The sequence below is a fragment of the Alexandromys fortis genome, unplaced genomic scaffold (genome assembly GCF_014885135.2).
Source record: "Alexandromys fortis isolate MF-2015 unplaced genomic scaffold, M_Fortis_MF-2015_v1.1 scaffold_84, whole genome shotgun sequence".
Taxonomy (NCBI): Eukaryota; Metazoa; Chordata; class Mammalia; order Rodentia; family Cricetidae; genus Alexandromys; species Alexandromys fortis.
In genome coordinates, this window is record NW_026068017.1 from 6,289,027 (window position 1) to 6,302,571 (window position 13,545).

Below are 13,545 nucleotides of genomic sequence, written 5' to 3' on the forward strand. Positions count from 1 at the left end.
CCAGTGGGGTACACCACATTCTTTACTAAATAATTCAAAATAACTTGACTTCTTAGAATAGAATGAAGAGAAGTCTGCCTCCTTTGTCTTTGGACGTCAGCATATTGGTGCTGTGAATAGCTTTGAATTCATGTCAGCATATTGGCACTGTGAATGGCTTTGAATTCACTTAGCCTCTACCATAAACAAGAGCTTATTTGGTCTTAGGAATCTGGTGGAAAATGAGGGGTGTGATATGCACTTAAGTGTGACCTAAGCGATACAAATTAAAATGGACTCTCGGGAAGAGAAAACAAAGGCTACACTGAGCCAGATTAATAGTAGTTTTCTAGTCTAACAGCTTTCTACCATGAAGCCATTAAAAAAAAGGGGGGGGAATGGATCCCGGGGAGAGGGGAGATGAGGGGGCAGCTGGGAGGAATGGAAGGAGGGGAAACTATGGTTGGGATGTATTGTATGAAAGAATATATTTTTAAATAAAAATCATGGAGCCAAAACAAGGGCTACCCATGAGTTTGTGCACGCGTGTGTGTATGTATGTGTTTGCACATGCTCATACACATAAGAGCACAATGCACAATTTAATCAACTAAATGTGCCAAACAAAAACATGGCTCTAGTCTTACTTTGTGTAATACAGATGGACAGAAAAAACAGACTGGTGGTTTGGGGTGCAGCTGCTTCTCTGGGCAACTTCTATTGAGAGGAAACTGTCAGGGCCACCCTATCTAGGGAGTGGGAAAAGTATCCAATTACTTTGAACAAAGTAAAGCTCAAAGAATGGTTTTCACAATGACTAGCTTGGTGGAAATCCTACCTAGAAACTCATTAGTTATCAGGGTAATAAAGTTAAATGAGAATCTACTCAGTTAAAGGAAAATTAAAATAAGAAATCAAGAAAACTACTGACTATCTGGCAAATGAACACAAAACCTCAAACCCTGGCTCACATCCATGCCAAGTCTCACTCACACTCATAATAAAACATTTAGAGACACCAATTCTTTGTCAAAAAGAGGATAGAAGCAAATTCCATCTAGCCTGGGTTTTATATCACGCTTAACAGGACAAGCAGATGTCCCTTAAGATGGTCATTTCTGATGAGTATCTTTATCGGATATCTGTGAACTCACTTATCCTCATACCAAGTGTAGGCACCACCACCCATGCCCCATTCTGAATGCTGGAGGCTGAGCATTAATTATAGCCTGACTCCAAGGACCTGGTGACTTTGAGCAGAGACTTTTAGCATGTGGAGGACCCATTCCTGGATATGCAAAACTGATGGAATCTGTTAGGCCAGGGATCATCTTTTGGGCTTTGCTAGTACTACAGGGAGCATGGGGACATGACTGTGTTCCAATAAAATGTAAAGTAAATTGCCAAATTTAGTGCCCCCTGTGTGAGATGACCTGGAAGATTCTTCCTGCCTGCCAGGGGTGCTAGCAAAGTCATCAGCTACTGAACCCTCTGTGTAATTGACAAGGATGCAGGATGCGCTACGGGACTCCATTCTAAGGTAGCCTAACACAGACACATTGATGTTAGGTCCTGCTCACATTCCTATCATAGGGACTCCTGTTCAGTGAGGACTTCATCAGTGTGGAAGGGGCGGAGTCGGGCTTTCTGATAGGCTGTTTGGATTCAGGAGGTCTAATCCAAAAGGATGAAAAAATAGCTCTCCAAGCAGGGGTGGGGGACAGGGAAGTAGAGTCTGGTCAATGGGAAATGGGAGATTTCCGAAGTGCAGCTGGCTCCTCTATAACCCTTCTAAGGAAGTCAACAGACCTCCCCCATGGCTGCTGCCCAGTCTGCAGTTCACTGCCAGACACCGATCTAGATGGCGTGACATCTTCCCTGGTGCTCTGGGCTCACTATCTCCTAAAAGAGTCTTACCACGTAATCCTTTCCCCCGGCTCTGCTTTCTAGAAAATCAGGCCTAAGACACAACCTCAAATTATTCTCTTTAGGGAAAAGACACAGATAAAATAAACAGAATGACTTGGTTGAATGCATCCGAAGCTTAGTCCAATATGCTGTGAAATAGCGGCTCACATAAGACAGAACCAATCCTGACTTTCCAAGCTAGGTTCAAGTCTCTCTCCATTCTTCGAATGGTAACGTATATATCAAACAATATCAAAAAGGCCAGCTAAGTGATGTAGCTTCTAACAATAAAGGGAAGCAATGCTGACGGGCTAGGTCTATTCAAACAGCTAGCTGATGTCCAAGAGGCTCTGTTATTCATAGCCTTCACATTGAACCTCTGTCCCCAATGTCACAGTGCTGAGGGGTAACGAGATCATGAGAGCCATCACTCACTTGGGATCCATGTTCTTACAAATGAGGCCCCTGGGAGCTTGCTCATCCTTTCTTCCATGTGAGTGCACCAAGAGAACTGATCTCTAGCAAGCAGAGGGCAGGCTGCAATTGGACACACAATCTGCAGGCACTTGTACTCCCCAGCCTGCAGAACTGACTGTTTTCCAGCCACCTAGCCTTTGCCCTTTTGTTAAATTGGTCCAACACAGACTCTTAACACTAACGCAGGTCCCTGAATGAATGGAGTAGGCTGCTGATAACAGTTCACCACCCATGAATCACAGTACACTCGGATTCAGACCCAGCCCACTCTGGAGGAGCACAGAGCATGTTCCTAGATGATGCAAGAGAAGCATTTTTTTTGCCACTGGTGTCCCTGGCCTCCCTGGACTGTACTCGGGGACACTCTGCATGATGAATTACCCTGGAGAGGCAGGCAGAGCTGTGGGGAAGTAGAGGGGACTTCTGAAGTTGGTGACTCACGCATACCCGCTGGAGTCACTGAGGAGTCTACTTAAAACCAGCATTAGGACTACAGTAACCTATCTATTGATACTTCCTGTTAGGCATCTGGGTCATTCACTAACAACCATCACTAAATAATCTGTATCTCCCCAGGCATTGGCATGGTCCTCCTATTGTAAACAGGATCTGTATTTGTTCCTGGGTTCCCATCATTTCATGGCCTTTTCTTCCCTTGCTTGCTACAACACTATCTTGCAATCTCCACCAGTTCCTCTCTATCTCTGTGGTGCCCTCCTTAACTTTGTATTTAGAGCTGTCTTCTACAGGCTTGCACTGGGCAATGTATCTGTACCTCTGATTGAATGAGGTTTCTGTCCCACCCAATCCCACAGCCCTTCTGTCCCAACGAAACACGCAGAGGTTCTACATTAATCATAAACTAGTTGGCCTAATTAGCTCAGGCTTCTTCTTAACTAATCCTTTCATCTTAAATTAGCCCATAATTCTTGTCTGTATTAGCCACGTGGCTTGCTACCTTTATCAGTGAGGCATTCTCATCTGGCTTCTTCTGTGGCGGGATCACCACTGCAAACTGACTTTTCCTCTTCCCAGAATTCTCCTGTTCTTATTGTCCCACCTATACTTCCTGCTGGTCGCAACACCTATACTTCCTGCCGGGCTACTGGCCAATCAGCATTTTATTAAAATACAGCTGATGAATCTTTACAGGGTACAAGATCATTGTCCCACAGCAACCTCTATTCTAAAGAAATGCAAATTCTAGATAGCCCCACTCAGTTCTGTATGTTGGTCACTGCACAGTGGGGGCCAGTCGGGGTGGAATCCATTCTGCTCTCTGCATGCTGGGCCATGCACCCATGGGAGTCTCTGGACTTCCATCGGTGACATGGGTGTCCTTTGAACAGCAGATGCATCCATCTACGGGCTGGCCATCTCTTTCTGAACATGCAGCAAGGAACCCACCATGCAGCCCGGATTCACCTCCTTTCTCCCAACTCACATCTGAGCGTCTCCCACTCCCGTTTACTTCATGGCTGCCACCCAAGGCAGAAAGCCAGGAGGCAGGGATGCTCCCTGCCACCAGCCTGCCACATCCTGTCTGACAGAGTTCAGCTCCTGCCTCTTTCAGGCTACTGCCACAGACTGTACTGACCTCATTATTTCATATTTCATTTAGGCTGTCTACTCCATGCTCCAAGCTCCTAAACCTTTCACCGCTGCACGAGGAGTCTTGCTGTAAGGTAGCCATGAGGTCCTGCCACTGTTTGGAGACTTCCCACGGCTTCCCACTGCCCACTGGGTGAAGAGTCATGTCACACCCCAGCGTTCCTTCACTTCAACGTCCCTACCCTGCCTAGCCCATGGACCTGCTTTCCTCATGCCGCCTCACCCTCTGTCATGGGTCCCTCCTTAGAGCTCCTGCACCCACCGCATGCAGGTGACAGGTCCCTCACTGGAGCTCCCACTCCCCTTTGTCATGGCCTGACTGCTTGTAGGTGTTTGCCTGTCTCTGACCCCTTTGGATCTACAGTCTCTTAAAGCAGAACCTTTTCTTCATTTGGTGTTGTATACCCATGGCCTGACCAGCGGTAAGTGGAGGCGCAGACCCTCATCCATGAAATCCTAAATGGATGCATAAGCAAGCAGATTATCAGGCGGCGAAGGGGACACCAGTGTAAATGAGGCTTTGCACAGAATACTTATTATGCCCAAGCGCCCTCTGGGGGAAGACAGATTAGGGATTAGGGGGCGGGGAGAAAGCCAGGCTGTTCTCAGGATCCTAGGGTTCTGCCCTGGTGGATTCTACCAGTCACAGAGGGCTGAGAAATGCAGGGGGAGGCAAATGCATATTCTCTGCACATGCACAGGCCTTTTTTCTTGTCACTGTTCCTTGAGCAACACAGAGTCGCAAGTATTTACATAGCATTGGCATCAGATTGGTATTATACTAGAAATGACTTAAAGTCCCCAGGAAGGCGGGTGTGGGTTCTATGCAAACACCACACCTCCTTCTATAAAAGACAGGGGCATCTGTGGGAGTTTTTAATCAGAGGTCTTGAATGTCACCTTAAGGGGCATCTGCATTTGAAAACTATCCTCTGTGAGAATGAGAAGAACATACCAGTGCCTCTCAGCAGCAGGTAGTGGACCTGATTTGCCCTTCATCTGCTGCCTGGACAGATGGAGGAGGGGTGCCACCTGGACAGATGGAGAAGGGGTTGGCATGAAGCATGCAAGTTGGGACAGAATGGGGGGTCCAGCAGTAAGCTACCAATTCAGAGGCCCCAGGATGGCTTCTGCTAGGTGCTACAGACAGGCAGGAGGCTTCCAAACAGGGAGGGGTGGGGGAAAACCCCAGCAGACCAACTAAACTGGGAGAGGCATTTCCCATTCCGTCCCTTCCTGGTCCTATCTACCTCCAGAAACATCCCTAGCCCTACAGGCTCTCTGTGGCACTCTTCAAATATTCCAGACCTCTTCTCAGTCCTTCTCATGGATAACCAAGCAGGAATCCATTTAAAAATATGCTTCCAGGGCTAACAGTGTAGCACACCGAGACAGTATTTGCCCGGAACATGGGGTTCAATCCCCATCAGCACACACAGATACCCCTCCACTGCTCCCACACATGCCCACTATGAGCAGGGCAAGGCCATTCTTTATGGTATATATTTGAGGCTCAATAAAAATATGTGTTGAATTGACCAGAAAAACAATGAATACAATAATTACCTAATGAGTGAATGAAGTTGACCTGCATCCTGAATGCAAGACCAAGGCAGGACAGAGCAGTTAGGATTACTCAGTAAGACAGAAAGTGGGAGGGGCCAGTTCTACTGGACCCACCAGATAACCCAGCAAATCAGCCCACCCTGTTACCCAAAAGACTGGTGAACTTGTGAACCAAAGTTATCCTCTGCAGTGTTTAATGTTAAAAAAAAAATGTGATTTAGTAACACATGTCAGCTATCTGCAATTCATACTCAACTGTCCAAACACAAAGGCCCTCCCCCTTTCTGCCACACATAAAGTTTTATTAGAACGTAGCTGCATGCACTAGCTTACATACTATCTACATTACTGCTCACGCTAAGTGATAAAGTTACGTCGCTGTGTCAGAGACCATGACCCTCAAAATCTAAACTGCTGGAGAATCAGCTTACCAACCTGAGGAGCACACTGCACCCCACAACCCCAAGGAAGCTCGGTCCTATGGTAAATGAACAGTCAGAGTCCCGGAAGGAAGCTGCCAGACAGTGTCTGATGATATAGAATGCGGCTGCATTTCCACTCCTAAGTAGAGTAGTACTTACACTAATGGCAGCACATTCCTAATACACCGCGATGAAAAAGAACGAGTTAGATAAAAATATTCAAAGTCTAGAACAAGGCCTATAATAAATTGTTGCCATAATTTAAAGGATAGGATGGATGACATATGTAATTTATTTTTAAAACAGCAGCATGCTTAGAAAAATAGAGGATACAAATGCCTCAAAGGATTTATGTGATAAATAGCTCTGGGAAACGTGACTGAGGATTTTTAATGTTGATTTGAATACCGTTTTTATTCAGTGGCTTTTTAACCCTGAGAATATACTATTCTTTAACTGAGGAGTAAGAGGGAGAAAGATGTAGATAGATAGATAGATAGATAGATAGATAGATAGATAGATAGATAGATGGATGGATGGATGGATGGATGGATGGATGGATGGATGGACGGATGGACGGACAGACAGATACGTAGGTAGATAGCCTAAAAAGGCATTTTCTCTATTTCCCTTTGCAACAGACTGGCTAATTTGAGACAAGAACAAATCCACCCCAATTCTTGCTCTTGAGCTCATCTAGTCCAAACTGCACAGCACAGATGGAGATCTGTGTTCAGACACCCACTCCCCTGGGGAACCGCACTGAAGCAGCCACTCCCCAGGGGAAGTGCATTCAAACAGCCACTTGCACCCCTGAAACATCAAGGCTCCTGAGCAGGGCAAAGATGCTCAAGTGTTTGTTTTGAGGAAGTGTGAGATTAGAACAGTTAAAAAAACAGCCCCACTTCCCTTTTCCTAGAAACCCAGGTCACAGCTCTTCAAGGGGAACACCCTGCTGAGCCCGCAGGTTAGGGCGCTTGTGTTATGCACAATTCAGCCAGCCAAAGAAGCAGCTGTCAGCTTCCCTGTCTCCCTCTAGATGACTGCTGGCTGTCCTCTCACTGGGAGCCCTCCCCTTAGTGCAGGCTCAAAATCGTAAGTTGTATTAATAACATCCATGTCTCGGCTGGAGAAATGGCTTAGTGGTTAAGTCTAAGATATGGCTTAGTCTTCCAGAGGACCTGGGTTTAATCTCCAGCATCCACATGGCAGCTCACAACTGCCTGTAATTATATTCTAGGGGATCTGGCTCACTTGCATGGATAAACCTGTAGGCAAAACACCAATGCACATAAAATAAAAATAAATTATAAAAATAATTAATATTAATATATACAGTCCTAGATTCTAAGGTTTGAGTTCAAAGAAGGTTGGTGTGAGGTGTAAAGGATTCTGGGAATCTGGAAGTATACCTGTCCTCTTAAAGCTGCTTCCAGAATGCAGAGCGAGGAACCAACACCTAGCACCAGGGATGAGCAGGACCCTACTGTAGCCCCTGGCATATGATAAACAATTCTAGAACTGGAGGGTTAAGATGCTAGGTTTACCTTTCTTTGAGTTAGATTTAGCAAGGAAAAGCCCCCAAACCAGAAGGTGGAGCGGGAGGGAGAAAAGCAGCCCAGGAAGAGGCAGACATGTGGTGGTGGGGTTTAGAAAAGGCTCTTCCTGAGCCGGACTCACCATTGGTAGTCGTGTTGACATAGTAACGGCGGCCCTGAGGAGACAAGTAGCTGTGCCAGCCAGGTGGAAGGATGACAGTCTGGCTCTCCTCTCCCGGCGGAGGGGGGACCATCCCAGGCTTCTGTTGGAGAGGAAGGAAAGGGTCAGACATACTTGCCATTTTCACAACTGTTTGGAACCACAAAATGACTTTGGAATCGCACAACTGGGATAGCCTGGCCTGCAGGCATCTCTTGGGATGGGTGACATGCAAGATAGGGTGCCCCTCACAGAAGGCACAGCCCCACCCAGAGCAGACAGAACTGACCTTCTTCCCTAGCAGACCCTGAAAAAAAATCAAATTCAGGGTGCTGCGCTTGCCAAGGGTCCCATCACTCAGCATGGACTATGCAAACTACACCCGCTGTAGACTGTGCGTTCCACACCCGCTGTGGACTGTGCAGTCTATACCCGCTGTGGGATGTAACATCTACACTCCACAGGACCACTGAGTACAGCAGCAGACACAGCCCCAGGCCTGCTGAGCAAAACTAGCAGAAATAATTAATGCAGGCCGCGGCAGAGAGAGGTGTAAAACATTCTCTAATAATGTTGAGAGTCTGTGAGAGCTGGGTAGGGTTTCTCTCTCTCTCCAAGTGTCATATCACTGTGGTACAGGGAACCAGGATTTTTTTGAAGATGAACCAGACACCACAGGCTTGATTCCTGTGACCAAGCACAGTAACATTTGTCTTAAGAAACAGAAGAATATGTAAGCCGGAGCATTAGGTGGAAGGCGGGCACACACTGTAGCTGCATCTGTGATCCCTCTGGTGGGGGCTTACAGGCAATTTTTTTATCCTTTATTCTCTTACTTGTCTTTTCCACGTAAATCTCCAATAAACCCAGAAATAAAGATTCTCGGCTAAAGAACATTTAAAACTAAAAACAGAGTATCCAAATTAGCCCACACACTAGCTGTGCCTTTTGGAGAAGGTAAATTGACAAAAATCAGAATCGCAACTACGGAAGGCTGAAAAATTCTCAGCCATACCTGTTTACAAATACAAAAGGCCACCAGCTCCTTGGTGCCCTCGGTGACCCCTGCAATGCCCCACAGGAGTGGCTCCTCTGGCCACCAATGGCCAATATTTAGGAAAACGGGGTAATGATTGAAACCAGAGCAATGAAGGGTGTGCTCTTGATGTCCCTCTCCAGACAGAACCAAGGGGGCTTTGTCTCAGTTTCCTGAGTGCTGCCCAGGAAATCCCAGGTGCTGCTGGGAGTAAACATGGCTTCCTTCAGCCCTCTGTGGAGCCCTGGTGGATGCCATGAATTTCCCACAACTGGGCTCCCATGTTTGTGCCTCCTGCAGGGGCACCTGCTGAGCCACAGCGCCTCTTTGATTTTGCATGAAAGACTGTACTCTAGACAGGTGATGGAGAGACACACAGCAGCCAGGCCGACTATAGTGGAGTATCTGCCTCCCGGGAGCACAGATCATACACCAAGCACAAATGAACCCGGGAGCAGAAGAGACTGGCCCCGAACACCAATCACTCTAGCGTCTCCTGGCCTGGAAGATGGCCGGAACACAGGCAATAAAATAGGATAATGAAGGAGAAAGCATGAGAAAGAAGCAGACATGATAGTGTTCATCCATGATTCCAGTACTCAGGAGAATAAGGTGGGAGAATCATGAATCTGATGCCAGTCTAGGCCCTAGCAAGACCCTGTCTTATAACACCAAGGGTTAACGAATGAGAAGAGGGAGAAAAGAAGAAAGCAAGGGAGGCGTGGAGGAGGGCAGAGGGGGAGAGAGAGAATCCTGCATACACAGGGTCTAGGGAATAAAGTGGTAATTGGGGTTGGGAGTGGATGGCTGGGGGAGGTGTTGAAGAGAGCTGTTTTGCTGGAGAATCTTCCAGAACCAGAGGATGAGATGGCTGGTCCCTCATCTTTCCTTTAACTTCAGGAGTACCAGGAGGGGGTCCAAGAGAAGCTGTTGATGCAGGTTAAGCAAGTTTCTGAAGCTCACAGGAAGGCCCTGCACAAAGAGGATCAAAGGCAGAAGTGTAAACAGCCTCCGGCTCCAAGCACTCTGGGTGCCAATCCTACCTCAGTCATCACTGGACCTCAGGCAAGTGACTCAGCCAGGCTATTTCCACATCAATGAAACAAAATTTGCTAATGTTGGCCCAGGTGTGAAACATGCTGAGGGCCGTGGAGAGCCAGAGTAATATACCCAGAACACCAAAGAGAAATCACGACCAGGGTTGCTTCAAGAGATGGGGGGATATCACCCTAAGGGGGAAGGCTCTCCCAGGCTCCGCTCCCTGAGAGATAAAGTCCAGACAGACACACAGACCACCCCTCCACCACATCTGGAATGTCACCCTCAATGGTTGTTCAGAGGTTTCTGCTGCCAAGAAAGGGGGGTCAACATCCCCTGGAGTTGATGAATGATGTTGGAAAGCTGGTCGGGGAGAAGTTCTGTGGGCCACAGAGTGAATGAATTGAGTCACCCCATGCCCCAGGGCCTCAGCTTTGAAGCAACCGCAGGAAGCATGGCTCTCTTCCGTTTCCTAGTACCTTTCTCTTCAGAATGAATCTGGTTTATCCATCTGTGAAACCCAGCGAGCTCACAGGAAGCCTCAGTTTATACGCGAGGATATGACTGACCACGAAGGCTGAGTGTCCTGAGGCTCTCCTATCTAGGGAGTGCAGGGACCTTTGGAGAGACACCACAATTCTGAGCCAGGGAGGGCAGAGAAGGGGTAGGAGAGCACCCACTGGGGGGAGGGGGACTAATTCTTAATTTGGCCAATGTGCTGTGCTGAGGATGGTTTTCACACCCGTGGAACACAGCCACCAGCCACCCTCCCTGCTGGCCATCTGAGTGCCTTGCCTTTATCTCTGGAGCCAGCTGCAGTTCTCTTGCCTTTTTCTTTCCTAGGAAGAAGCCCTTGCTAGCTCACCACCCACAAGTCAGGAGTTAATAGATGCTGGAGACAGGTGGGGAGACGGCCCTCCGCAAGACTGAAAACAAGCATCCCAACAAGCTGGATGTGAGAATTCAGGGCAGAAGTATTCACAAGGGCCAATCATGTAGATAATACAAAGGACCATCAGTGAGGATATGGATAAAACACGGAATAGCCATATGATGGAATATTACTCAGAAATGAAAAAGAATAAGGTCCCGGTTCTCATTATATCATGGCTGGGCCTTAAAGACCTCATGAAAGAAGTCAGGTCACAAAGGTCACACGTGGTCTCATTCTATTATGGGACAAGTCCAGAGCAGGAAATGCCACAGGTTACACTAGTGGCTACGGGAGGGCCGTGGGCAGGAAGATAAGATGGATACAGGGTTTCTGTGTGTGTGTGTGTGTGTGTGTGCACGCGCGCGCGTGCGTGCATGTGCGTGCATGTGTGAAAACAGTCTAAACTAGGAAGATGTCACGGTTACACAATATACAGTGAGTGCATACGTGCTATGCATGGTCAATTTCAAATATATATATATTTTTAGTCACAACAAAATTTGTCTTTGAAGAACATACAGCAAGGCTAGAAAGATAGCTCAGAAGTTAATAGCAAGCACTTAGCTGCTCTTGCAGAGGACCCAGGTTTGGTTCCCAGAACTCACAAGGTACACCTATAACTTCAGTTTCAGGGGATCTGACATCCTCTTCTGGACCCCATAGGTATCGCATACGTATGGTGCACAGAAATACATGCAGGCAAATACTCATTTGCATAAAATAAAAATAAAACTTTAAGAAAATATGCAAAGGCAAAAGTTTAACTCATTGCCCGCCAGTCCTCATTTAAGAGTCCCAAAGCATCCAGTGCTCCTCGCTCTTATGACCTCAGCGGGGCAGGAACAGGCGGTCTTCTGGGAGAGCTGCCCACAGCCACCAACAGGGTAGGTGTGGATGCCTACTTAGTAATTAAGGACTCCCTTGAATTTCTTCTCTAATTAGTTCTCTCCCTAGCTAAATCCTCCCATCTGCACTGGCTAGTTTTATGTCACCCGATATAAGTTAGGGCTATTTGGAAAAGGGGCCCTCAATTGAGAAAATGTCCCCACTAGATTGGCCTGTGGGAAAATTTGTGGTGCATTTTTTTTTGATTTATGATTGACGTGGGAGGACCCAGCTCCCCGTGGCTTGTACTACCCCTGGGCTGGTTATCCTGGTTTCTATAAACAAGCAGGTTGAGCATGCCAAGAGAAGCAAGCCAGTAAGTAGTACTCCTCCATGGTCTTGGCTTCAATACCTGCTTCCAGGCTCCTGTCCTGACTTCCCTTCATGATGGAGTCTGACCTGAGAGTTGTACACTGAAAGCAACCACTTGCTACTCCCCCCAAGTTAATTCTGGTCTTGATGCTTCATCATAGCAATAGAAACCTAACTAAGACCCCTTCCTTCCCTGGCCCTTGAGGCTCCTCTGCTCAGCTCTCTTGGCTCTTTCCAATGGGAAGAGGAAGGAAGAGCAGAGAGGCACCTCAGTAGGGCAACAACACCTAGAACAGACAAGATCAAAGGGAGCAGAGAAGGCTGGTGGTTCCTGCTAGTAAGGCAACACACAGGACGTTCTGGTGGACTTAATAATCCTGCCGCTGCCTCTGAAAGGAGCCACCCCCAGGCCAGAGTGGAGAGCTCTTTCTGCTCTTCCTTCGTTTGTTTAAGAAAAAACATGCTTAACTCTACACAAAAGTTCATCCTCTGAGTGTGTGAAAGAAGGTATCAGCCTTTTGTCCCTCCTCCAAATAGGTGTAAAGATCTTCTGCGGTGTCACACCAGGAGGCAAGTTGTTTTTCTTTGAATTCTTCTGTGCAATATCACACCGTCTGATTATACATAGCACGTTTGCTTACACATGGGTCCTCTGATGGACACTTGCATGATTTCACTTCAGAGCCATTGCAAACAATGGTGCTAGAAAAACTCGTCCCCTACCCTTTTCATCGGTAACGTCAAGGAGTTTGTAGACCAAATCCTTGTCAGATGCCCACACATCTGTCATCCTGGCCCTCAGGACTCTGAGGCAGGAGGATCACCTGTGCAAGGCCAGTTTGAGATACACAGTGAGACTCTGCCTTCAAGCACCAAAGACTGGGAATGTAACTCAGTGATAGGGCACTTGCTTAGTGTGTGCACAACCTGGGTCTGATCCCTACCATAGCAACAGAACAAATAGAAAAAAAGTGAACCCTAATGAACCTTAGTTTAGTAGGGTTCCCCAGAAAGATCTGAGTGCAGGCCTGATTTCTATGTATCTATAAGGACTCCTATCCCTAAATGTCTTTAGTGTACAAGGCTCTGAGCTTTATACATCTTTACAAGATGTCTGTATTAAGGATGCTTTCATTCCTATTTAAGTACACTTAATCACTTAATATTGTAGAGATAACTAAATGGTTAAACCAAACTACTTTAAGCGACTGCTTTTGGGCTGAGAGTATAGCTCACGGGCAGAGCACAGCCTTAGTGTGCCATGGGTTCAGCCCAAGCACACACAAAAACCTCACTCACTCCATCAGTCAATCAAACCAACCAACTAAAATTAATTTGCTTCTAGAAAATTCTGTCCAGCTACCCAGTGCCAAGTTACCTTCAACCCATCTCCTGCCAACAATCCCACACTAAGCTTCATGTCAGCACTTGTCCATGAGATAAGACTCCCACAAGGGGAAAGACAGCTCAGGCCCCAAACTCTTATTGTCTCAAGGTCTCCAAGGAGCATATGCCTTCTTGGGAGATGCGCAAGAATATCACCACCCTCACCCAGGCATCACGTTCATTCCCTGGCTGTTGGCTGGCTTCCCCATCTCCTTATTTTAAACACAATCAAAAAAATAAAAAATAAAAATAAAAATAAAAACCATTCCTTCTAATCGAGGTACTGACTCCCC

The 13,545-nt window shown here is 47.0% G+C and overlaps 1 protein-coding gene across 10 annotated transcripts in view; it reads right to left on the reverse strand.

The window, feature by feature from the left end:
• Nucleotides 1–13,545, reverse strand: part of Gas7 (growth arrest specific 7) — a 225,233-nt gene that overhangs the window by 71,964 nt on the left and 139,724 nt on the right. For all 10 annotated transcript variants that reach the window (XM_050162660.1, XM_050162667.1, XM_050162670.1 and 7 more), the window contains exon 2: nucleotides 7,644–7,764. In XM_050162660.1, the coding sequence (XP_050018617.1) occupies nucleotides 7,644–7,764 (121 nt within the window). The remainder of the gene's footprint in view (nucleotides 1–7,643; nucleotides 7,765–13,545) is intronic.